At 43.2% G+C, this 24,527-nt stretch overlaps 1 protein-coding gene across 1 annotated transcript in view; it reads left to right on the top strand.

Annotated features, from left to right (window-relative positions):
- The first annotated feature begins 15,964 nt into the window (after window positions 1-15,964).
- Window positions 15,965-24,527, top strand: part of LOC147450836 (uncharacterized) — a 43,368-nt gene continuing 34,805 nt past the window's right edge. The window contains exons 1-4 of the mRNA XM_086520537.1: window positions 15,965-16,014; window positions 16,122-16,149; window positions 16,911-17,035; window positions 17,266-17,436. Of these exons, the coding sequence (XP_086376663.1) occupies window positions 15,965-16,014; window positions 16,122-16,149; window positions 16,911-17,035; window positions 17,266-17,436 (374 nt within the window). The remainder of the gene's footprint in view (window positions 16,015-16,121; window positions 16,150-16,910; window positions 17,036-17,265; window positions 17,437-24,527) is intronic.

Raw genomic sequence — 24,527 nt, 5'->3', positions numbered from 1 at the left:
TAAGAAAAAGAAACATAACTTCTTTGATAAATCAAAGAATACTAAAACTTCCTCGCAAAAGACCAAGAAAAGAAGACGTCAAAGATATGAGATGAGAAAACAGAAATAGAAGGAATAAATTCAAAAAGCTATTCCAAAAAAAAGTGAAAGAAACTAAGAGTGAAATTAAAAAAAACCCAATAAAATCTGGAGGATCAATTTTGGTAGACAAAATTTTTGAGCCAATCAATGTAGCCTTGGAAGCTTTCCAAGCGGGGCTTAAGCAGGCCAAAATATGGAAAACAAATGGAAAAACTATCCTTCTCCAGATGTAGAAGCAACTAAGTTTGAAGCTTATCAAAATTTGGTAAGAATTACTCAAGAAATACTGGAAAAACAAAAACCCAAAAAGCCGGAGGAGCTTGTGGTAGAAACAAATAAAGAGACATCCAAAGTGGTGGTGGAACGCCACCTTGAAACTAAAGAGCCATAACTCATAGTGCCTAACAGTGGAGATGCTTTAGATGGAATTCTGTTTGTGGAAGAAGACTAGTCATAACATTTATGGGAAAAAGTGAGAGAGGTTAATGATGGGAGTATAACTTTAAAATTAGCTCCTATAGAGGAAGTTTGGTTAGAAAATTCACCTCTTGATATGGACACGGATATACAATCCTTGTATGGGGATTGCGATTCTGAAGCATCAAGAATGTCTAAGCCATTGAATCTAAAAACACTACCCTCTTACTTAGGAGACAACAAAGATAAGTCCATAGTGTGCAAAACTACTCAGGTAAAAAGAGAGGAACAAACCCTAGAGGTAGAAAACATCCATTCAATCATGTCAACACCCATTCAATGTACTTTTACTTGGGAGAACTGTTAAAAATCATATCATATCTATGGAATGATTTACAGAAAAATCTAGAGGAAGTGAGGATAACAGGGCTAATAAAAAAAAATTGGGTAAATTGAAACATGAATTGGATAACAAGGAGATTAGATCCATCCCTATGAACAAATTAGGAGAATACTACGAGGTTGAAGAAGGAAACACAACCCTTCCGGTGAGAAATAATGATGTAGAAACCATGGCAATACTAGACAATGGTGCAGGCATAGCCATAGCCACAAAAGCAGTATGGGAATCATGGGAAAAACCAGCCACCATTAGACAAACTTAAATGAAGCTACAATTGGCTAATGGACACATAGAAAAACCCCTAGGTCTGCTTGAAAAAGTTATAGTTAGTTCCTGTGGAATTGATTATCAACATACTTTTGCAATAGTGGACTTTGGAAAGAAACTTAATTATGAAATCATCTTGGGAAGGCCATTCATGCGGCAAGTACAGCTCATTCAAGATTGGGAAAACAATTACCTGTACTTGAAGCAAGTGGGAGGGTTAATTTGAAGGATCAAACTTATAGAGATGTAATGAAAACATCCATTCAAGCACTTGACTAGTCACGTCGTGCATGAGACTTGTGAGGAAGAGTGCTCACACACCTCACTGTTATACATGTACGCGCCATAAAAGCTCCACTACTTATCGTTCCTAGAGTTATGTGCGTCGATGGCGATGTGGCACACATGCATTGGCCATTTTGTTCAATAATCTCCTTAATGATTAATCAAGTTGGCCCTTTTCCCCATAGAAACTGGTACTGATTCTGAAACTCCACTGGCTTTGTCTCACTGGCACTGGTTTGTCATACTAAGACTTTACTGGTTCTAATTACTGGGTTGACATGGAAAAGATTTAGAACAGTCGGGTTTGACAATCCCTAGTCATCAGTACCTAGAATACCAGTATCATCACCTCTGGAGGTATCCTTGTCATTAGAATAATGTAACTTGATCTTGGTCCCATTATAAACACCTGGTAGCAGTAATCCAAATAAGTCTTTTAGCCTCACTGTGCCATTTGAAAATACCCAATCAACTTCAAATGGACCAGACCAAGCTATCTTCAAATTTGGTTTCCTAGGGCCCAGTTTGGACTGATATAGAAAAACTAAGTCAGCCTTATGAAACTCCCTAACCTTTGTCCTTCTATCATGCCAGTGCTTTCTACGCTGCTAGAACAATCTCCTGTTCTAGCATGGCTCTTTGTCGTAACTCATCCAGTTGCAATATTTCCTCCAGTCTTTGTTTGAGATTATAATTAAAATCTAATCCATATTCAACTGCCATTTTGAGACTGGGAATTACAAATTCAATAGGCACTACAGCTTCAGTACCATACAACATTCTGAAAGGTGTCATTCTAGTGGTGACTTTATAAGCTGTTATGTAGGCCCATAGAGCAGTCTGGAGCTTGACATCCCACTGGTGTGGCTGCTTCTGAACAATCTTGGTCAAAATATTCTTGGTGGTTTTATTACTGCTCTTTGCTTGACCATTGCACCTGGGATAATACGGAGTCGATTTCCCGTGCTTAACTGAGAGCATCTCCATCAGAATTCCCATTGTTTCATTAATGAAATGTGTCCCTTGATCAGAGACAATTTTAATGGGGCATCCATAGCGACAGATAATGTTTTCAAATAGAAAAACAACAGTGGGCTTGGTAGTATTATCTGGAAGAGCCTTGGCCTCTACCCATTTAGTGACATAACAGGTAGCCATCAAGATGTATCGGTTCTTCCTTGAAGTGACATTCTTGAATGGTCCCATGAAGTTCATACCCCATTTCATGAATACTCCCAGTGGATGTACTGGAGTGAGTGGAGTCATATCAGCTACTATTGGTATGCCCATTCTCTGACATATATCACAAGTCTTGCAGAAAATTCGAACATCCGCTATAAGGGTTTGCCATTATAATCCGGCTTGCAGAATCTTCTTATAAGTGATATCAGTGGAGAAGTGTCCTCTAGAATCCCCATCGTGTGCTTGAGAGATGACTTGCATCCTGCCTTCCATTGGCACACACCTTCGAAGAACGCCATCTATGCCCAATCTATAGAGAAATCCTTCTATTATGGTGAACTTCAGACTCTGAGTCCAATTGTCTTTGAATCCTCCTCTTGAAAGGAACTGATATACATCATACCATTCAGGGTGTGAATTCTCCTCAGCTGTCATCTGAAATAGCTCTGCATCTACTGACTCATCCCTCAAGGATATTTCAGAGTAGTCTTTAGTACTTCTGGAAAGAAAATCAGCACCACAATGAGATTTACCAGGCTTGTGGAATATGCGGAACTCGAACTCCATCAAGAACATCATCCATCTGATTAATCTTCCTTAGATAATAACTTTGTTGATAAAAAATAGTAGTGCTTGATAATCCACATAGAAATGAAATAATTTTCCCAGTAAGTAATGCCAAAACATGGTGGCGTTGAAAACCATTCCCAGTGCTTCTCTCTCCATGGTAGTATATCCTTGTTCAGCTAGATTGAATCTTTGACTGGAAAATAAACTGGATAATCCGTCCTTCCATCTGGTTGAGCCAGTATTGCCCCCATTGCCAGCCATGAAGCATCGACATGCACATGGAATATAACATTCCAATCTAGTTGTCGGAGTACCGGCTTATTGATAATGGCATTTTTAAGACATTGAAAGCTTTCTTCACATTCAGAAGTCCAGATGAACTTATTGGTTTTCTTGGTAAGCTTATATAGAGGTGATGCCTTTGTAGCAAACATGTGAACAAATCTTCTGTAAAAATTTATATAGCCCAAAAATTGTTACCATATACATGTGGTAGTGATGTGTGTGAACACACTAGGACCGCCGGGGCATTTTTTCCCTCTTTAGGAGGTTTTTTCCCCCGTGCATTGTATATACGCCCATCACTCTAGGGCTATCTATCTTTCCATTGCACACTAAGGAAAACACTCTCTATTGTGTGCCTTGAGCTTCCTTCGTCTTCTCCAAGCTGTGTGTGTTTCTCTGCAACCCTAATTCCAACAATTGGTATCAGAGCAGGTCACGTCCTCCCGGGCTTAGTCGCCAGCTGCTCCAGCACACGCCTGCTCACTTTCTCCGATTTCAGTGAGCTTTGGCAAGCGTTCGCAGGTCGAAAAATATTTTGGGAAAGCTCGAGGAGCTTGGTCTGCTCAGAATTTTGATTTGGGCTCATTTCGGCCTCCGTTTCCACTACGGGCAGTACTGCACAGGTTATTTCGTCATTTTGTGCAGATTTTCTGTCAGTGCCGTTTTCTGCATAACAGGTGCCTTATAGTCTTCTACGGTTTGTGCTATACAGCACAAGTTGTTCCCGCTCCATTTCTCCTATTTTCGGGCAGTTTTCACATCAGGTGCAGCATTTACCATGGCTGACAACAACAACACAGATGTGTTCAAGATGTTTGCTGCTGAGGATAGGTTGGATGGGGACAACTACCCTATGTGGGCTTATATGATGCAACACGTTCTTGTGTCAAAAGGTGTCTGGAACATTGTGCAGGGCATTGATGTACGTCCTGGTTCTGAAGATGTAGGCGATATTGAGGATGTTGCAGGTCTTGCTGCAAGGATTGCAGCTGTTAGAGTTGTTTTGCCTACAGCAGAACAAGCTCGTTGGGATGTTAAGGATGCGCAGGCTCATGCATTGATTGCGTTGTCTGTGAAGCACACCATTATTCCTCACATCCGTTCAGCAAAATCTGCAAAACAGGCTTGGGATATTCTAGCAGGTCTTTATGCAAGCCGCAATGAGGCTAAAATTGCTTTGCTGCGTAAAGAGCTAGAGTCGAAGATTATGCATGAGGAAGATGATATGGACACTTTCCTTGCTAGTGTCAAGGATATCAATGAGCAACTCATTTCTGCAGGTGAAGTCATTTCTGACAGTTCCCTTGTGCAGACTGTTCTTGATGCCTTACCAGATTCCTACCAGACTTTTGCTAGTACTTGGAGACTGATGACCCAAGGAAATCCTGAAGTTGTCAAGTTTGATGCATTATGCACATTGCTGTTGCAAGAGTCACTTTCTAGAAAAAACAGGACTAGGCAGCGTGCAGTTGAACAGGCTTTTATTGCTTCTCAAAGAAAGGGTGGTAACAGTAATGCAGCCACTTCTTATGGTTCTGCTGCGAGTGGCAAAAATTCTGTTCCTAATGCTTCTGCTGGCAGCACTTCGTCTGGCAATTCTGGTGATAAGGGCAAAAAGAAGATGCGTTGCCATTATTGTAAAGCCAATGATCACTTCATCAAGTCGTGTCCTAAGTTGAAGGCCAAAGAGGCTAAGAAGAAAGAGGGTGGTTCCACTGCAAATGCTGGTTCCACTACAAATGCAGCCATTGTTGAGTCTTCTGTGAAAGGAGATTTTGATGCTGATGTTGATGCAGAATGGGCTTTTAGCGCAGAGTGCACTTACAATCCTGCTGTCCATGATGCATGCTTGTCAGTTGCTGCAGATTCACATGTGTGGTATTTCGACAGTGGTGCTACAAAGCACATTACCTCACATCGTGAATTGTTTACCTCTCTCGAGTCTGTCCCTCATGGGAATTCAGTCACTTGTGCCAACAACGCCTCTTATCCAGTTCAGGGAGTTGGAAAGATTGTGCTCACTGCTGCTAATGGCAGTTCCTTCACACTTGTTGATGCACTTTATGTACCTGGGATCAAGAAGAATCTATTGTCTGTATCCGCACTTGCTAGACTTGGACTTGTAGTCAAATTTGTGGATGACAGATGTACAGTTCATGATCTCAGTTTTGGTGATGAAATTGTTGCATCTGGGCTTTTGTGCCGTGGGCTGTATAAGCTCACTTTGTATGACAAGTGTGGACAAAATTTTGCAAATGCTGTTGCAGATTCAAGGGCTATTTCAGATGCAAAACTTTGGCATGCACGTTTTGGTCATCTGAATTTTGCCAGTTTGCTGCGTTTGCAGAAATCTGATATGGTTGCTTCTTTGCCGCCTCTTGAAGCACCTATCGAACATGTTTGTGAAGGCTGTATTCTGGGTAAAATGCAGCGTTCTAAGTTTCCAAAGAATGGTTCAGTTAGGGCCACATGCAGGTTGCAGCTTGTGCATAGTGATGTTTGTGGGCCCATGCAAACTCCGTCCTTGGGCAATTACCTGTACTTCGTGACTTTCATTGATGATTACTCCATGCATGCATGGGTATTTCCGCTTAAAGCAAAGTCCGAAGTTTTTATGTGCTTCAAACAATTTTTGGCTATGGCTGAAAATGTCTCAAAATGTAATATGGGCACCCTCCGTTCCGATCGAGGGGGGGAGTATATGTCTCATGAATTTAATGCATTTCTGGCTAGTCGTGGGATAAAACACCAATGTACAGTGCCTTATACACCTCAGCAAAATGGTGTTGCTGAGAGGAAAAACAGGTCACTAACGGAAATGGCACGATGTATGGTCAAAAGTCAAGCTTTGCCGCATTCTTTTTGGCTTGAGGCCATCATGTGTGCCACTTATGTACTTAACAGGTGTCCTACGAAAGCTTTGCAGTCTATTACTCCATATGAAGCATGGCATGATAGAAAACCTTCTATTGAGCACATGCGTGTTTTTGGCTGTTTGGCATATGCTTTGGTGCCACAAGTGCAGCGCAGAAAATTGGATGATAAGGCTGTCAAATGTATTTTTGTTGGTTATAGTGCTGAAAGCAAAGGTTACAGGTTGTATCATCCGCAAACAAAACGTATTTTGGTTTCACGGGATGTAGTGTTTGTGGAAGATTCTGTTCAACCCTTGCTGTCATGTACTAGAGACAGTAATGTAAGCTCACAGGACATTTATGACACTTTGTTGCCTCTTTTCAGTGGTGGAAATACGAATGTAAGTTCCAATGAGGCAAATGTACAGCCTATGGGGGTTTCTGAAAATGTTTTAGAACAGCCTATTACTGATGCAGATGTACATGATGTACTTGATAAGGAAAGGGCTGAAAATGAGCAGGCTAGAGGTATGCCAAAATGGCTGGTGCACACTTTGCGTGACAGTAAATTGGATGCACCTTTATCTAGTCGTACTCGTTCAGGCTCTCGCCATGCATCTTATGCATCAGATTGTTATGCTTTGGCTGTGTCTAGTTTACATGATGTTGAGGAGCCTCTGTCTTTTGATGAAGCACAGAATTCAGAAAATTGGATTGCTGCCATGAAATCAGAATATGATGCACTTATAGAGAATGACACATGGACTTTATGTGATTTGCCTCCTGGCAAAAAGGCCATTGGTACGAAGTGGGTTTACAAGTTGAAACGCAAGCCGGATGGTGAGATCGATCGCCATAAGGCTCGACTTGTTGCAAAGGGTTATGCACAACAAAAAGGCATAGATTATGAAGAGACTTTTGCTCCCACTTGTCGTATGACTACTGTGCGTTTTCTATGTGCATTGGCAGCTCATTTTGGTTGGGATGTACATCAATCAGACATTGTTACTGCTTTCTTGAATGGTGACATATTTGAGGAAGTTTATGTAACGCAGCCTCGCGGTTTTGTCATAAAAGGACAAGAGGACAAAGTGTGCAAATGTAAGAAGGCTTTGTATGGGTTGAAGCAATCTCCTCGTGCTTGGTATGAGAAAGCTGACACTCATTTGGTTAAACGAGGCTTTCGTAACAGTCCAACAGAAAGCACATTGTATGTAAAGCGTGAGGATGATGTATTTCTCATTGTGGTTCTCTATGTTGATGATTTGCTGATCACTGGACCAAATGAGAGACATATTGTTGAATTTAAGGCTGATTTGAATGCTACTTTCAAGATGAAAGATTTGGGGCTGTTGCATCATTACTTGGGTATACAGTTTAAGCAGTGTGATGGTGGTATTGCCTTGTGTCAGAAAAGTTACATAGAGACATTGCTATGTAAGTTTGGACTTGAGGATTGCAAACCTATTGCCACTCCCATGGAAACAGGTTTGAAGTTGAGTCTACATGATGCTGGCGATCCTGCTGATGTCACTCTTTACCAAACTGCTGTTGGCTGCCTCATTTATGTATGCAACACGAGGCCAGATATTCAGTTTGCAGTCTCGCAGGTCAGCACATTTATGCATAGCCCAGGGTCTAAGCATTGGCAGGCTGTCAAGAGGATTTTCCGCTACCTTAGTGGCACTTTACATCTTGGCTTGTTTTATCCCAAGGGGGGATCATTGCCGCCAGACTTACATGCTTTTTCGGACTCAGATTGGGCTGGTTGTTTTGACACGCGAGTGTCCACAAGTGGTTTTTGTTTCATGCTTGGCAGTTCATGTATATCATGGTTGAGCAAGAAGCAACCTAATGTGGCCACTTCGAGTTGTGAGGCTGAGTACAGGGCAGTCTTCACAGCTACGGTTGAGTGTGTATGGCTCAGACGCCTTATGGCTGACTTGGGTGTTGGACAGGACACTGCCAACACTATCTACACTGACAGTCAGAGCGCATTGGCAGTTGCGAGGAACCCAGTTTTTCATGCTCGCACAAAGCACATTGAGGTGCATTACCACTATGTCAGGGAGAGGCTCTCAGCAGGAGAGATCAGCTTGGCTTATGTGCCAACACAGGACAACCTTGCAGATCTTTTCACAAAGGCATTGTCTCGTGAGAAGCTTGAAGCTTTCCGCAAAGCTTTGGGCTTACTCCCCTTTGTGGATTGATCCTGTCCTCAGGGCATGGCACTTCCCTTTACTCATGTGCCAGCTCTCGTTCACCGCATCACTCCAGGGGGGATTTGTTACCATATACATGTGGTAGTGATGTGTGTGAACACACTAGGACCGCCGGGGCATTTTTTCCCTCTTTAGGAGGTTTTTTCCCCCGTGCATTGTATATACGCCCATCACTCTAGGGCTATCTATCTTTCCATTGCACACTAAGGAAAACACTCTCTATTGTGTGCCTCGAGCTTCCTTCGTCTTCTCCAAGCTGTGTGTGTTTCTCTGCAACCCTAATTCCAACAAAAATGAACTCAATTCAAACGTTGTGTGTGGTGCCTTGAAAGCTGGCATGCTGCACACACTTGACTTTATCATTAGCCATCTCTATGCCATTTTCGGACACTATAAGCCCTAGTAATTGTCCCTTCTAGACTAGAAAGACAGACTTGAATGGATTCAAGGCAGATCCTCTTCTCCTAACATTGCTAAAAGACCATTTTCAAAAATAGTAGATGCTTCTCCTCGATTGAGAATACAGTGAAGTCATCCATAAATATAGCTAGAAATCTATGCAAAAATTCACCGAATATCTCCATCATGCAACGCTGGAATGTTGCTGGAGCATTGCAGAGACCAAATGGCATGAATAAAAACATGAATGCACCCCATTCAATAATAAAAGTGGTTTTTCTCCTATCTTCAGGAGCAATCTTTAACTGGTTGTAACCACTGTAGCCATCCATAAAACTATACATATCATGGCCTGCAATATCATCAAGAAGCATATCGATGAAGGATAATGGAAAGGGATCTTTGATAGTTTGAGCATACAATTTCCGGTAGTCCACACAGACTCTGAGTTTCCCATTCTTCTTCGGTACGACCACTATAGGGAATAGCCACTCGCTGCTGGCGACTTCTAGATGAATCCGGCTTTCAAAAGGTTGTCAATTTCCTTTTTGACCTTCTTAGCATAGTTCATATTCATTCTGTACCTTTGCAGACGTACTGGTATGGCATCTGACTTCAGAGGAATTTTGTGATGGCAAACCTCTGGATCTACACCTTTCAAATCAGTATGTTCCCATGCAAATACATCTTTGTATTTTTGGAACATAAATCTGGCTTTTTCCTTCATTTCTGGGTTCAGATGCTTATTCACCTTGATTAATCAAGGACTTTCTTCAGAACCCAAATTCCACTCTTCAATCTCTTGATCATATGGGAGCATCCAATTTGGGCCACCTCCCTTCCTTTTGGCTAGTGACTCCGTAGCATAATCCGCGAACGGATCTGTTAGTTCTGGATTCTCATTCTGAACTCCAATTACCCCTTCCGTGTGCACTGGTGTAGTGGAATCTGAATATCCCTCTTTGGAGTCAGAAGGTTCCTCTGGCCGATTAGTCAACTGAACTGGTCCCTCTCCAGGATTCGGTTCAGTGAACTGATCTGGAAATTGCTTTCTCTGTTTCTTAGCTTGAGCCTTGTCGAATAATACTACATTCAAGTCGATTTCAGCTAACAAAATAATGTTCATGGCTGCAAGCATCCGTTCTTAACCCCATATTTTTGGCAAAGTTCCTCACAAGTCAAAGTGCTTTCTTCCAGCTTCTGGTGTTATTTGTCTGGAGCTGGATTCTCCTAGTGGTTCCCTGAATGGTTATGGTATTATTCGCATAATCATGAACAACCTGCGCCGTCCGAAGCCATGGTCGTCCCAGTAGCATACCATATGCTCCTTGGACATCCAGTACCAGAAAGCTGGTTTTGAATTTCTCTTTACCCACCCTAATCTACATATTCTTGATCATACCAGTTGCCTAAACAACTCTATGATCGGTCATTCTAAGCTTAAAGGGTGCTGGCTTTAAATCAGTGATACCAAGCCTTTGTTGAAGATGAGCCCCTATATTATTCACACCTGCCCCTCCATCCAGTATAAAACCGGATAGCGGCTCCCATTGTTTCTTGAACTTGTAATCCACTTGGATTACTGACACCTCATCATCTCTGACAGCCGACAAATTAACTGCTCTGGCATCATGTGCAACTTTTCTTCGCTGTCTGCTAAAATTTGCTGCTTTAGGCAAAGTCTTCCTGATATCATCTAATTCGACCGTCAATTTTTGGATTCGTTCACAGATTTTGACATAGATCTCTTTTCTCTCCTAGTCAGAATAATCATTAGAACTCGAGGAATCAGGACTATCTTCACATTAGCAATCCTATGTTTTGGTGGCTGTATTGAGCCTTGACTGACACTAAGAAAGACACTGTGCTTTCCTCATTTCAGTGTTTTCTATTACAGCCAAATCTGATTTGACCTGCCCTACATCATCCACTAGTCCTTGAACTGCAGCAAGCATGGTCTCAGAGATTCAAGATCTTGACTGATCTGGCTACCTTTTCTTAAAAGGAAGGGCTGGTATCTTCTGAATAACATGAGCATCAGAACTATTTGGCTGTTCTGGTAGCTTCTTAGCTAGATCCTCTGTGATCGTAGCTGCTAGTTCTCGCTCCTCTTGCCATTCATCAAATACCTTCTCCTTGCCCTTAGCCTTCTAGACTTCTCTCTACTGAGTCCATTTACTAGTTTCACAGGCTCGTTTGAAAGTTCTTCAATAATCACCCTTTACTTTGAATGACTGCCCATATTGGAACTGGTTCTGGCGCTTTTTCCTCAGTAGCCTCAGTACTGGGTGCATCTGGACACTGAGCTGCAAAGTGCCCATATTTCCCACAACTATAGCAGTTAAGACTTCGCTTTCGGAAATTGCCTTTGAAGCCGTCTTCGGCTAGTACCCTCTTGGTATCTGTCGCGCCCAGTAACAGTCCCAGTGGTACCTGAATTTTCCTCTTTAGGTCCACTAGTCGTCTCTACCTTAGCTGATTCGGCATTTGTAAATGCAATTAGAGCCAGATCCTTACCTTTCTTGAAATGATGGATTCAAATGCCACAATTATTCCACAGATGGCCATACGCTTTGCGGTACGTGCACTGTGGGCATTCATTGGAAACATGACCTTTGGATTTGCATTTGGAGCACGAGGTTTCCATCTTCCTAGTGGTATGGTCTGGCTTATTTCAGCAATCTGCCTGGCCATTTCATCGATTTTTCGGGACCAAGACCCTTTCTTAGCCTTGTTCTTGCTCTTTTCCTCTGAACTACTATTAGAACTTTTGGAAGTCTCACTGGAGTTAAAATTCTCCGTAGAAGAGCTGCTACTGCTAGATCTCCGCTTCTTATGGCTTCGCTCCTTCTTGACTTGGTGCTTGAGCTTCAGAGCTCTCTGCACCAAGTCATTAAACTTCTTCGTGGGTGCAGGTATCTCTTGCTCTCTCAAATTCTTGCTACGAAATCCATTCAGAAACCATGCACACAGTCTTTTTTCTGAAGGTGGTTCTTGTAGCTGCCTGGTCAACTCTTTGATCTTTTCCACATAGCTTCTTACAGACAATTTTCCTTGCCTGATCTTGTCCAACTCACAAAGAATGTCTTCATCGCCTCTGTTGTCTGAGTACTCAAGCCTAAAAGCCTTGATCAGTTTATTGTAAGACCTGAGCTGGCAAGCTGGATAGTGGTAATACCATTTTCTTGCCGCATCCTTCAGTGCTTGAGGAAAATACTCTCCCCAGTCATCTTCATCAATATGCCTTGATTTAACATATTGCTCAAAGGCATGAATGTGAACATCAAGATCATCTTTTTTCCCGCCTTTGAAAACTGGAAAAGATATCTTTAAAGAAGCAGTGTAATCATGCCCGTCTGTATCATCTTTGGTTCCTCTGTTCTTGGTAGCCTAATTGCGTTTGGATGACTTCCTATAATGATCAATGTCGGCATCCCAGTGACCTTCCTTTTCAGTTTTAGTCTCAATCTCTACCTTGGCCTTCCTGCTTGTACTACGATGATTGTCTTTGCTACCCTTGGCCTCAGTTGTCTTGTCTGTGTACCTAGAACCTTGAGTCCTGGTTTTGCGTTCCTCACGCTCAGCCCTCCTCCGCCTTGAGTGACTGGAATACTGAGAGTCTCTGGCCTCTTCAGCATTACTTTGCTCCTCCTGAGCCTTAGTCTCGCTCTCGGGGTCCTTCTCAGTATCAGACTCTCTTGCTGACACTTCTGGAATAGGGTCGACTCGTGTGGAATCGGTGCAAAATCGGGTTAATGATTTTCGACCACAACTAACTCTAGGCGACATGTTTGTAGCTAAGAATTTTAATTGGGAGACAGAGCTCCCTGGTCTAAGAGCAATCAACTCTAGCCACCATGATCACCAAACTGGAATGAGAGGTTGCCTCTTCAGACAACTATTCCAGTGTTAGAGCTCAGAGCTACTGATTATCTAGGCAGTTCAGTTAGTGAGAACTGGAATTAAATATTGGACTGAACCAGAGGACTGAACTAGAATAATGTATTGAAATTGAAGACACGAACTGGACGACTGGGAATGGTATTGTAGATTTAGATCAGCAGTACAAAGATAATCTATACAGTGTACAACATGCTTAAGCTCAGATGAAGTCTGAGGATTGATTACAGGAGTAAGTGATTACAAAGTTGAAAGCCAAAAGCTTATGAAGCTAAAAGTCTATAAGCAAAAGACCGTAATCCAAAAGTCCAAAAAGCCCCGGATATAGTGTAGCGGCTGCTATTTATAGGCTTACAGAGTTACTACAGTAATTGATGTAATCACTGTCAGTGTAGCCGTTCCCCCTAGTCGGCCTTCTAAGGAGCAGTTCTCGCTTGCTGGGACTGTCCTCGCCTTCTACAATGGTCCCTTTCAGATTCTTAGGCCAATCAAAGAGATGACCTATCAACTCAAGTTGCCGAGCCATTGGCTCATACACAATGCTTTCCACGTGAGCCTACTAAAGCCTTACAAAGGAGATCCACCTCAAGAAGCAACCATTGAAGACCCACCGAAGATCGAGGACCAAGAAGAAGTGCTACAACCCGAGTCCATTCTATGACATGAAGACAAGGTATTATGAGGCGGTAAGACTATCCGACGATATCAAGTTTAAAAATTATCCTTTTGAAGATGCTAGATGGATGCAAGGCATACAATTAAAGGATAACCTAAACCTTGTCAATGCTTACAATGATTCCCTGGAGTAAGCAAATGTAAATACGTACAAATGAACAAAGTTTTTGTCTTATAAGATGCTCTTTTCTTTACTGTGCACAAATGTTAACAAGTATGCATGCTTAGGATCATGTTTGTGGAGACGACGTCTCCCGAACACCAGGTAGAGTTTATCACTCTACTGTGAAAGATTGATACTGACTAATGTGCAGACATGCTTGCGGTAGCTAAGGCTCTCAAGCACCAAATGGACTAGTTGTTGGGTACAAGCCCTTTGTCCGATACTTTGTCCAACTTTGCGGGAACACACTCTTAAGATGACTCATAGACACCACACCTTTCCTACGTAAAATTAGGCACATGCAACCACCATTTGTCCTATATATGTAAGGTTATTTCACAAACAATCAATGATATAGAGTGTTGTTTTTGCAAGTCGAGTCTCTTCTCTCTCTCCTCTTCTCGCTTTCTCTGTTGTAGCAAGCCTGCACCACCATGGCTCCCTAGCCGCCTTCCCAACACTAGTCATCCATTCTGGAACGGTGTCGTAGGGTAAAATAGGGATCCTCTACCTGCTAGCAAACGGATTAATGACTAGGCTTTATCTTCTCTACCTCATAGTCGAGGACGACTATGATTTCAAGAGAGAGGCAATGTCATAAAAACTAATATCTAATTCTCCCAAATAATTTTCTCATGTTAAACTGATCATTTAATATGGGGAAGTACCAGGGGAGTAAAAGCTAGAATATTGGTAAGGCTACTAGACCAATTTCAGAAAGGATCCAAAGGGGGATAGTCTGCAAAAGAGCAATGTCCTAGGTGTAAATTGCTATGTTGCTTTCTCAAATTAAGTACTCTCTCTATGCTCATTAGGAACTTGTTCTTAATGAAATGCTCACTATGTTATCAATTTCTGCTACACACAAGTTACTAGTGCATTAAAATGTTACAATCTCAGCCTGACAAGCTAAAGAGATTTCCTTTGTGTGACTATCATGTCATCTGTGTCCTCGATTGACATTATGTTGATCTAGGTTGTGTTGCATACACCTTATGGGTGGTGTGATTCGCTCCCGCAACAAGTATCTAATACAAGTGTCAATTATGGGACACTCTATATGCATACAAGAAATTTATCAAACAAAAGCATGCAGTGTGAAAGATGGAGTTGATGGGTGCTTCAAGGAATAAATATAGCACATGTGACATCAAAAGATGTTGCAATAGATTCCATGTTTCCAAAATGGTTTTTGATGTAGAAGCTTCTCTATTCATACCTCATTGTGCTCAATGTATGTCTTTTGGACTTCCTCCTTCATTTAGTGGCTTAGCTTCCCGACTCTCATTCTTATGCCATGTATTTTTAATAGCAACTTGGATGTACTTGTTCAAGGCCAAAAATCCAATTCAATAGGTTCTTGAGGTTTAGGCGTCTTTCATTGTTTTGGACTTTGGATGCCACCATTTTGTTCAGTAGGTTGGCATACTTCTACTCCTCTTGATTTGTTTTTCTTTATGTTGGTACTGCTTTGTAAAATAGGCTCTACTCATTGTCATCTCGCGGTCTTTCAAGAATAAAATCCTCTTTGGCTTAACTTCCACAGTCTGAAGCTCCACACATCCAAAGGTGTGTTTTGGTTTGTAGCCATGCTAGGATTTTTGGTCCGTTTATGGTTGTTGAATCGAACTCCTCAACAGGTGTCTTTGTGACATCTCTACACCTATGGTCTTCTATATTCACAAAATGGGTTACTAGATTGATTACAAGAGGTTTATAGACTAAATACACATAGTTCAAGGAGCTGACATACAAAACAATATCTACTGGGGTTTGCTGAATATTCTGGTATGCATTTTGGGTGGTGTGCGCTTGTAAATCCTATAAGAGCTGAGTCACACCTAGAGTTTATGGGGGGAGTGGGGGAGGAAGGTATCCATCTTTAGAAAATTTGATTTTTTGTGCAGGATTGTAGAAGCTTTGCTAAAAGTGCGTTAATCCCTACGTTTTTCCAAAGTTTAAGCTATCATTCCGGAAAGAAATGCAAAAGCGTTTCTTCTCTCTGGATTTGCCCAATCAGAGTGTTCGTTTTTCATCGATAATTTCTCCTTCTTTGTAGCCAAAATTGTCTTTCTCTGCGTGTGCGACCAAAGGTCCGCCGGACATGGGCTTCTCTCAATTCCGGAGTTTAGCCTTCATGTCGCAGATTTTGACACGTGTATAGGGCTCCCACTTCCGCCATATTTAGACTAGTTTAAATGTAGACATGGTATGTCCTGACGATTTCAAGAAAATCTGAATTAAAGCGAATCTTCAGTAGATGCCGGTTTTGCCAGCGAAGCCAGAGGCGTTAGGCGAGGCAGAGTGCAGGTGAGGAAAGGATGCAACATGTCGGGCTGGGCTTAAGGGTTGTGCGCAGAAGCTACTGCAGAAGTGTTGGTGAACTGCGGAACAATTACTTTTTTATATTTACGCAGCTGCTTCTTGAGCACGGAAATCCCTTGGGTGAGATGGTTACCATGATGAGTTTACGCTACTGGGTGATTCTGTCCGAGCTTGATCTCAACTTGCAAATTTTTTGACTAGCACCCACCTAAGGGTTGGCCGTGCACTCGAAGGGACATCTGCAAAGATTCCCCAATAACATCGAGAATGAACGAGTATAGTATAGTACTAGTACGGTAGGCCGCCTCCGACGGCCTCTCTCTATCTATTTCTCTCTCCCTCTTTATCATGCGCATAAGACTTTTGGACTGTAGCCTTTAGTTCGCAGCTCTCGGCACGTGTAAAGGACACTCTCAGTGCCTTTATAGAATACATATATAGGCCTATGTCACACTGGGACGGGCACAAGCAGGACAAGCTGAGTTGACATGCATCTATTCGCGCATGCCAAAAGCTGTAGGTGGCCGCGAGCGTTGTCAGAGGGACGGCCTATGTTGCCCGTCCCACTTTTGAAGGTTGTGGCCAACTGCATAAAGTGAACGCAAGAAGAGCACCGATAGGTGCTGAACAGTGACATGCAACGTGGAAGCGGGAAAGCCCACCATTTGGCTATCGTCAATTTGATGTCATGTGGCTGTGACAGTTATAATATTACCTTGTGTGACACAAAGCAGCCGGCCTCCTTCCAAAAAAGAGCTTGGGCGCCCGCCCCAGTGTGACATAGGCCATAGATACATATTGATATAGATACATATAGATATAGATGTACGCGTCATTTGAATATGCCCGTGCCGAACTGCTTGTGCTACATGGCCTCTTAGAGAACTGCTTCGAAGGACTGCTTGTGCAGCGACGTGTGTGAGCTTCTCGCAGCGCCCTCTTCTTGGAAGTTTCAACGAAAATCAAGGCCGCTGCTCCCTCCGGTTCGCAACCAAGTACTGCACAGGTTTGCATTCTCCCATGCCGTTTGCAATAATACAAGGCAAACCTTTCTCTGTGTGTATACCATGCCGTTTGCAATAATACAAGGAAAACCTTTCTTACAATTAAAGGCGCTGTGTCTGTGTCTTCTGCCAAATTTAAAGAGTGTGCACCATGTAGAGGAGCAATAATACAAGGCAAACCTTTCTTACAATTAAAGGTGCTGTGTCTGTGTCTTCTGCCAAATTTAAATAGTGTGCACCATGTAGAGGAGAGGAGAGATACAAGTAGGCCTTTGATTTTCATACTGGAGAACATCGCACGCTACTTGTTCTGCTTCTCCTATACAGCAGCGACCTTTGAGAGCTTCTCACAGCACCAATTTCTTGGAAGCCTCAACAACAATCAAGGCCGCTGCTCCCTCCGGTTTGCATTCTCTCTCTCTCTCTCTCTCTCTCTCTCTCTCTCTCTCTCGTAATAATAATAATAGAAGGCGAACATTTCTTTTCATACTTTGCCCAAGAAACAGGAGAACATGAAAATATAGGAACAATTTTGTGTAGATAAGAAGCATGCATTTCGTTTAGATCTGAAATTGAGCTCTTTCCACATCCAACTGGGCCATCTATTGAGATCCCCTTTTGCAATGGTGATAGCCATGTTTTCTAAGACCGCATTGGCTTTTGAATGATCATTCCATGAGAACTTCTGTGAGTTCTCCAGCTGTGACTCAAGGTTCTTGATTTAGATTCAATAGCTCTTGACATCAGCACATTGCTACAATAGCTTCTCCACAAGTTGGAACCCCTATTAGATTTTAGATGCTTAGTGAGCGCTTATATTCCTTCTACACATATCTCAAGGATAAGTGGAACATCAAATTCTATGTTTGACCATAAGGCCTACCATAGGAAGTGTTTGCGAATGTTTGTGCAACAATACTGAACAATGCCAAAACCATTAATGCTTGACTTTGTGGCATGAAGTTACCCTCGTGGAGTACCAAAAATGTTTGAAAAGTTGCCAACGTAGCTAATCACCGAGTCCTGAGCATATCAAGGAAAAATAAGTTCCGTTAGGCCGCCTAAGATTCAGGTTGTTTCTTATTGTTTCAACAATTTTGCTATAGAATTTCCGCTTGTTGGGTGATATCTTGAAGATATTTCTGAGCTCATAGACAAGACGAGGGGCCAAGAGTACCAACTACAAGTGCACTTCTTTAATGTTCAAGTAGCATGATATTGTTCTCGTCTCAAATTTTTGAATGGGCATGTAAAGACACTTGGATGCATTGTAGAACAAAAGGAGCCGTTGACCTCACATAAAACTGTGGCACATTCTTGAGTGTTTTTTGTTTGTAGACCATGACCACAAAAGCATACAAGCCAAATCATGTGAAATATGTCGCATCATGTGAAATATGGTTGTCAATTTTACAATGTGGATCCTCAGCATGTGAGTTTTGCAAGATCTAGTGCACCCTTGCCACTCCTCTCTAAGCGGTTTCGAGAGGTTTGGTCAGTTTCAACTCAACTGTCGGGGCTAGCTTTTTGACTAATCCTTCACTCGATAATTGGAGACTAGCTTCCAAAGCTACCAGCTTGCAGTTTTGGGGTCATCTTGTTCTCTTAGCAGTGAGGGGAAAAGGCTTTGGAATACTATCCTTAACTTGGCCCCCTTTACTCTCAAATAGATAAGGAAATAGACATTCTCTTTGTGCAGAAGAGGATAGTAGCACTTGACCATAGAGAAGGTCTTGAGCTGCCAGACGCAGGCACTTGAGTTCTCTCATTGCTTGAGCAATCTAAGGTTGATAGACTGGCACAAGACTGATGGTCTCCCCTTTGGATGCCGCGTGCATATCTAAATGTCATTATGGATGCTTAGTGCAACCCTTGCTATGTATCTATCCATGAAGTTCCTCGCCTATAGTAAAGGCCTTGTAGATTGCATAGGGATCTGGGTCTTGGAATTTTTCTTTTGGTCCTTTGGCACAACATGACAGGTTACCGAGATGGAGACTACTCTCTAGCAAAGTGAACCTGTAAAGATTCAGCGGTATAGTAGTCTCAATTTTCTTGGGATTCCCATGAGGATCGTCTCATAGCATGTTTAGGGGCTCGAGGAGCGTCGTTTTTTGTAGCATCATGGCTGTTTGCATGTGGAGAACTAGAGACGGGTGATTGGATGGAGCATTGATTTTCTCTTACCCCCACAAGAGCACCATTTATGTGAGTGGCATTTGCAGATGCGATCACTTGTTTGGATCACGATATTCTGAGAGTGACCAGCGGAGAGGGTGTAAGCCACGAGAGAGAGAGAGAGAGAGAGAGAGAGAGAGAGAGAGAGAGAGAGAGAGAGAGAGAGAGAGAGAGAGAGAGAGAGAGAGAGAACACAAGTGCTTTGTAAATGATGCTCTCAATACACAATCTGAATGACTACAAAGCCCTAAGTATTCTATTTATAGAATCTTAGGTTGAGGTAGGGCAAAATGTGTAACTTGTGCAAAAAACATAAAAGCACAGAAAATGGCTAAAAATGTGTGCATCCAGCCAGGCTCCCGGCCAGACACGTGCTAAAGTGTCCGCCCATGCAATCTACTCGATGTGCGATGGGTGGCCAACCCGGGACAATCACTAGCCGTACAAAATGGCGAAGCAACGGTGGTGTAACTAACACCCCCTTTTAGCACTGGATGTTGAGACAACACATATGAGTCGAAGGTGAGAAGCCAAAGTCCGCCGAGGTACAACCTTTGTGAAGATGTATGCTGCATTGTTCGCTGTAGGGACATACTCCAAATGAAGATCTTCAGCCAAAACCCGCTCCCGAACATAGTGGTACTTCACCTCAATGTGCTTTGTTCGAGCGTAAAAGATAGGGTTCTTGGCAATAGCAATGCAACTCTGATTGTTGCACAAAGGCGAGTCGTAGCAGTTTGGGGAAAACACAACTCTCCCAGTAATCTACGTAGCCATATGGCCTCACAAGCAGTATAACAAGCTGCTCTCTACTCCGTCTCTGTAGAAGATAGTGCAACGGTGGGTTGCCGCTTACTGCCTCATGAAATGGGTCTTGAGCCGAGTGTGAAAACTACTCCTATAGTAGAGTGCCGAGTATCTGGATTTCCTGCCCAATATGAATCGCACCAATCAAGTAAGGTGCAACCTTTGGAGCGACCATAGAATACACCATGGTCCAAGGTGCCGCTGATGTACCGCAAAGTACATTGGGCATATTGCCAATGTCGCAAACGAGGTCGAGTGTTGAAGGAACTGAGGATAAAAACTATGTAACAGATGTCTGGTCAGGAATAAGTCAGCCATACGAGGCAGCCAACAACATTCCTGTACTGCTCCAAGTCAATCCGTGGGGAAGGTTCGTGAAGCTATATTTTCTCCCCGGGCTCAAGAGGAGTGCCAATCGGTCTGTAGCCTGTCATCTAGAATCTCTCAGCATAGCCTTCGCATACTTCCGTTGAGAAAAGAAGATGCCCTCTGGTGTTTGAAAGATCTCGAATCCAAGAAAATAGTGAAAAAGCCCAAGATCAGTTATCTCGAAACGTGTCTCCATGTCACAAACTGGTGACGTGGCTGCCCCGTACATAGACACACCCTTGCAGGAATTTCCCCCGCTGAAGTTGCTGACGTGGCACTGCCGTACGGACAGGCCTGCAGAATCCGAAAAATCCGTACTGCTGACGTCGCATCCCGTAAATCGCGGCGCAATTTGTGGCAGCTTGGACTTGCTTTTGGACTTGCTTTTGGCTACGCAATGAGAGAGAGCTTTAAAATTAAGTGCTTTAATTTACAAGCCTTGAGAGAGAGAGAGCCTTGCTTTCTTTTAAAAGCTTTTGATTTTCAGCTTTTGGGGCTTTGTTTTTGGCATCCCTTGTAAATCTTTAAATTAGTAGTTTGGGCTCTCACTTCTCAGAGCATCTGGACGCAGTCTGAGAGTGAGTCCCAACTACTCGCTTGTACTTTGAGTTGCAGATTAATACAAAAAGAAATACCGAAAGGGGCGCCGATCTTTGGGGCCAATATCTCTAGGCACGGAACTCCGTCGGGCCAATGTCAAATCAATTGTGAACTGTGAACTGTGAACTGTTTTGAAGTGATTTATTGTGGTGTCGCGGTAGAACCTCGACTTGGAGTGTCCAAGTCTGTTACAGTGGTATCAAAGCGCGGTCGATTTCTCTTCTACGGGAAATCCGATCCTTTTTACGCGGCATTTATGGCTTCAGACAGAGATCAGTCGACTTCCTCTGCATTCGGAGATGCGAGAAGAGATTACAACGAAGATTCACGCAAGGAGTACGGCCCGCCTCGGCCTACTCAGGCGGAGATCGAAGAGATGGAGCATCGACGATTGACCGGCGATGCAACAAAGATGATGTTAAATTTTGCGAAGGACCCGAAATTTGCAAAATTTATGAGCTAGACCTCCTTCGACGAGGTGCACTCACAGTGGCGGTAGACAGCAGAACCACCCCTCAAACCAGCCCGGAAGAAACCTCCTACTCCAAGGATGTACACAGAGCAAGAATTAGAAGAGGTGGTTGATGCACGAATTGCTCAGCTTTTTGACGCGCAGAACAAAGCTAAAAAGCACGACAAAAAGCAAAAGAAAGGCGTTGACTTCCTGGGTTATTTGGGTCGTCAATCTACATTTGAGTCGGCAAGAAAACAGAAGAAGTGTGTTCGATTTGAAGGAGTACCCAGTTCTTCTTCTTCTGACAGTTCTTCTAGCTCCTTTGACTCGAGCGAAGAAGACAGAAAAGGCAAAAAGCGAAGCAAAAAGCAAAGCTTCGGAAAGGGCAAGCAAAAGGCAAAGAAGCTTAAATCTCGCCGAGCTGTTGACAGTTCTACAGAGGTGTCACGTGACACATCCAACCCTATGTGTCCGTGGACAAGCCACAACACGACAAGGGTTCCGTCAATCCAGTCAGTTTAGATTAGCAAGTGTTCTGACACTTTTTGTGAGTCTGTTCGCAGACCATGCATGACCGGTCACTTAGTGTAGATGCATATCCTCTGGTTGCACACAACATGATCATAAGCATTCCCATCAAAATCCTTCAGGAAAATTTTCAGTGCATTTAACCTATTTTCCCTATTTTTGACATTTTTCACTTATTAATTTAAGTGACTTTTGTTGGAAAGTAGGTAGGGCAAATTGAGTAAGTTTGTATATAAGCAAACCTAGGCTAGCACTAATTGGCAGAAGAGCAAGGAGAACATAGGCCGCAGGCAGCAGGTTCCCCCTCTCTCTCTCGGCAAGATCCCCCCCTTGGTGGCGTTTTTCCTCCAAGCAAGAAACCACAGCATCTAGCGTTTTCAGCCATAGCCTCATCGCCAAGACCTCCCAGCATCCAGCGTTTTTCATCAAGAAGCCTCATCGCCATAGTACTCCCCTTACTGGCGTTCTTCAGCAGACCCTGATCGCCCACAACCCCGGGATTTTCAGTAGTGCATAGCATCAGAATATGAGCATTTTTGCCAGCTTAAACCAGCGTTTTCAGCGAGCAGAAGTCAGCCCAAACAAGCGTTTTTGGTCCCAGCAGATTTCAGCCCATTAGCGTTTTTGGGTCAGCAAGGAAGTAGCATCAGTTTTCAGCCTTCGTGTCGATCTCGTCATCCCCGTCGCCGACCTCGACGTAGCCTAGACTTGCATCAGTTTCATGCATCTACTTTGTACCAGTTTGTGCAATCAATAGTAGACCGCTCTCGCCAACGAGAGTGGGCCTTCGGAGGAGGGTTGTACAACGTCTCTGGTGTCGTATTCTCTTCTCTCTCTATCTCTCAGTCTCATACACTTTCTCGCACAGTGTCCATTCACTTTGTTTGTGATCATTGCACACTCTCATTAAGAACGGAAGGCTCTCCCTTCCATAAGAACAAAAGGAACCTTGAGCACAGTTCGGAGCACTCATCTTGAGAAAAGTACAACATTCATTCCGCTGCACTTACAAGAGGACTCGTCTTCAAATGTTCGGACTCTGACGACAGCAGCTTTCATGCAAAGAAGAATAATTTTTATAAAGCCAACCAGTATGACTTTCTGGAAGACATTAAGGAAGGTGGACAGTCAATTAAATTTGACACGTTTTCTGGTTATAGAGATGCTTCGAAGGCTTTGTCTTTTATACAGCAGTTTGACATAACTTTCTCAGGAGGGCGTTACTCAGAGAAATCCAAGATTCGGAGGGTTGCCTCTTACTTTAAGGGGAATGCTCGAACTTGGTGGTCCACGCTTCTATTAAACAAGACAGCGCTAGTTAAATGGCTGAAATTAAAAAGGATTTTTATTTCTTCTTGGCTGACTTGATCAAGAGTATAAACGCGACATACGAACTGCTTGGAACCATCTTCGGATGACCAAGAAGGATACAATGGACGCTTATTGCGAGAGATTCTGGAGCTCTTTTCTACCCGCCTCTCCATTTAAAAAGATCTCGTTCAAAGAACAGATTGAGCGGTTTACCTTGGATCTTCCTATAGAGATCCGAGATCACTGCTTAGAACAAAAGTCAGCTTCCATTCAGGAGTTGATGAGTCATGCGAAACGGGGTTTTGCCATTCACTCAGGAAGTTTGACCTACCCCACAGATGAGATCATGATGCAAAGGGCCGGACAGACTTCGAGAAATAAAAGTAGAAAGAGAAAGAGCAACCCAGAAAAGAAAGAAAAGGATACACGACCCAAACTCACTCCTCAAAAGAGGACTCTCTACATCAAGGAGGGGAAGTGCTTTGGATGCGGGGAAATTGGGCATATCTCCGCGAAGTGCCCTAAAAAGGCACTGAAAGAACATAACGACAAGGATGCTGAAAGGTCTGAGAGTTCAAGAGCAGCTGAGGAATGTGGACAAAAAGGCAAGATGAAAACAGGACTGGTTCTAGATTGCATGGTACTGATCACAGCACGATGGACGAGAGTACAGAACTTTGCCGAGCTTGGGACAAAGTGAAAGACCAAGAAGCCCTGATCTTCTTTGATGGAGGAGCCAAGGGCAACTTCATTTCACCAGAATTGGAGGCGCGGCTCGAGATCACTCCCGATCGGATGGGACCACTTGCAGAGGCAGTTCTAGCGGCACCCGGCAGGGACGTAGCCATTACACCTGTCATTGGCAAACTTCAGTTGCATTGTCAGGGGTATTTGGGGCATGAGGACTTCTACATAATGCCTTTGGAAGGTTGTTGTCACTAGGAGGTGTATTTTTCCTGTTGCCTTCCGTAAATAAGTATTAGATATATTTATTTTATTTTTACTTGTTTGTCCCAAAACCCTTGAAAAGGTGCAAGTGGACATTGCATGGCCAGTGTGAAACGGCTGCAGCCAAATGGGTTTCTCACATCGGGGATCTAGGTCGGTCAGACAGGGACTGCCCGGGCCAGTTAGCACTGAATTCTGATGAGTATGGAAGCTCGTGTGCGCCAAACTGGAATTTGGGCCACTCGTCAAGTCATTGCAACTTTATAAGTTGAAAGGGGCCAGTAAATTAACCCACATTG

This window comes from Adiantum capillus-veneris, chromosome 9, assembly GCF_014529385.1.
Source record: "Adiantum capillus-veneris isolate H3 chromosome 9, ASM1452938v2, whole genome shotgun sequence".
Taxonomy (NCBI): domain Eukaryota; kingdom Viridiplantae; phylum Streptophyta; class Polypodiopsida; order Polypodiales; family Pteridaceae; genus Adiantum; species Adiantum capillus-veneris.
This window is presented reverse-complemented; position numbering and strand designations above follow the sequence as displayed.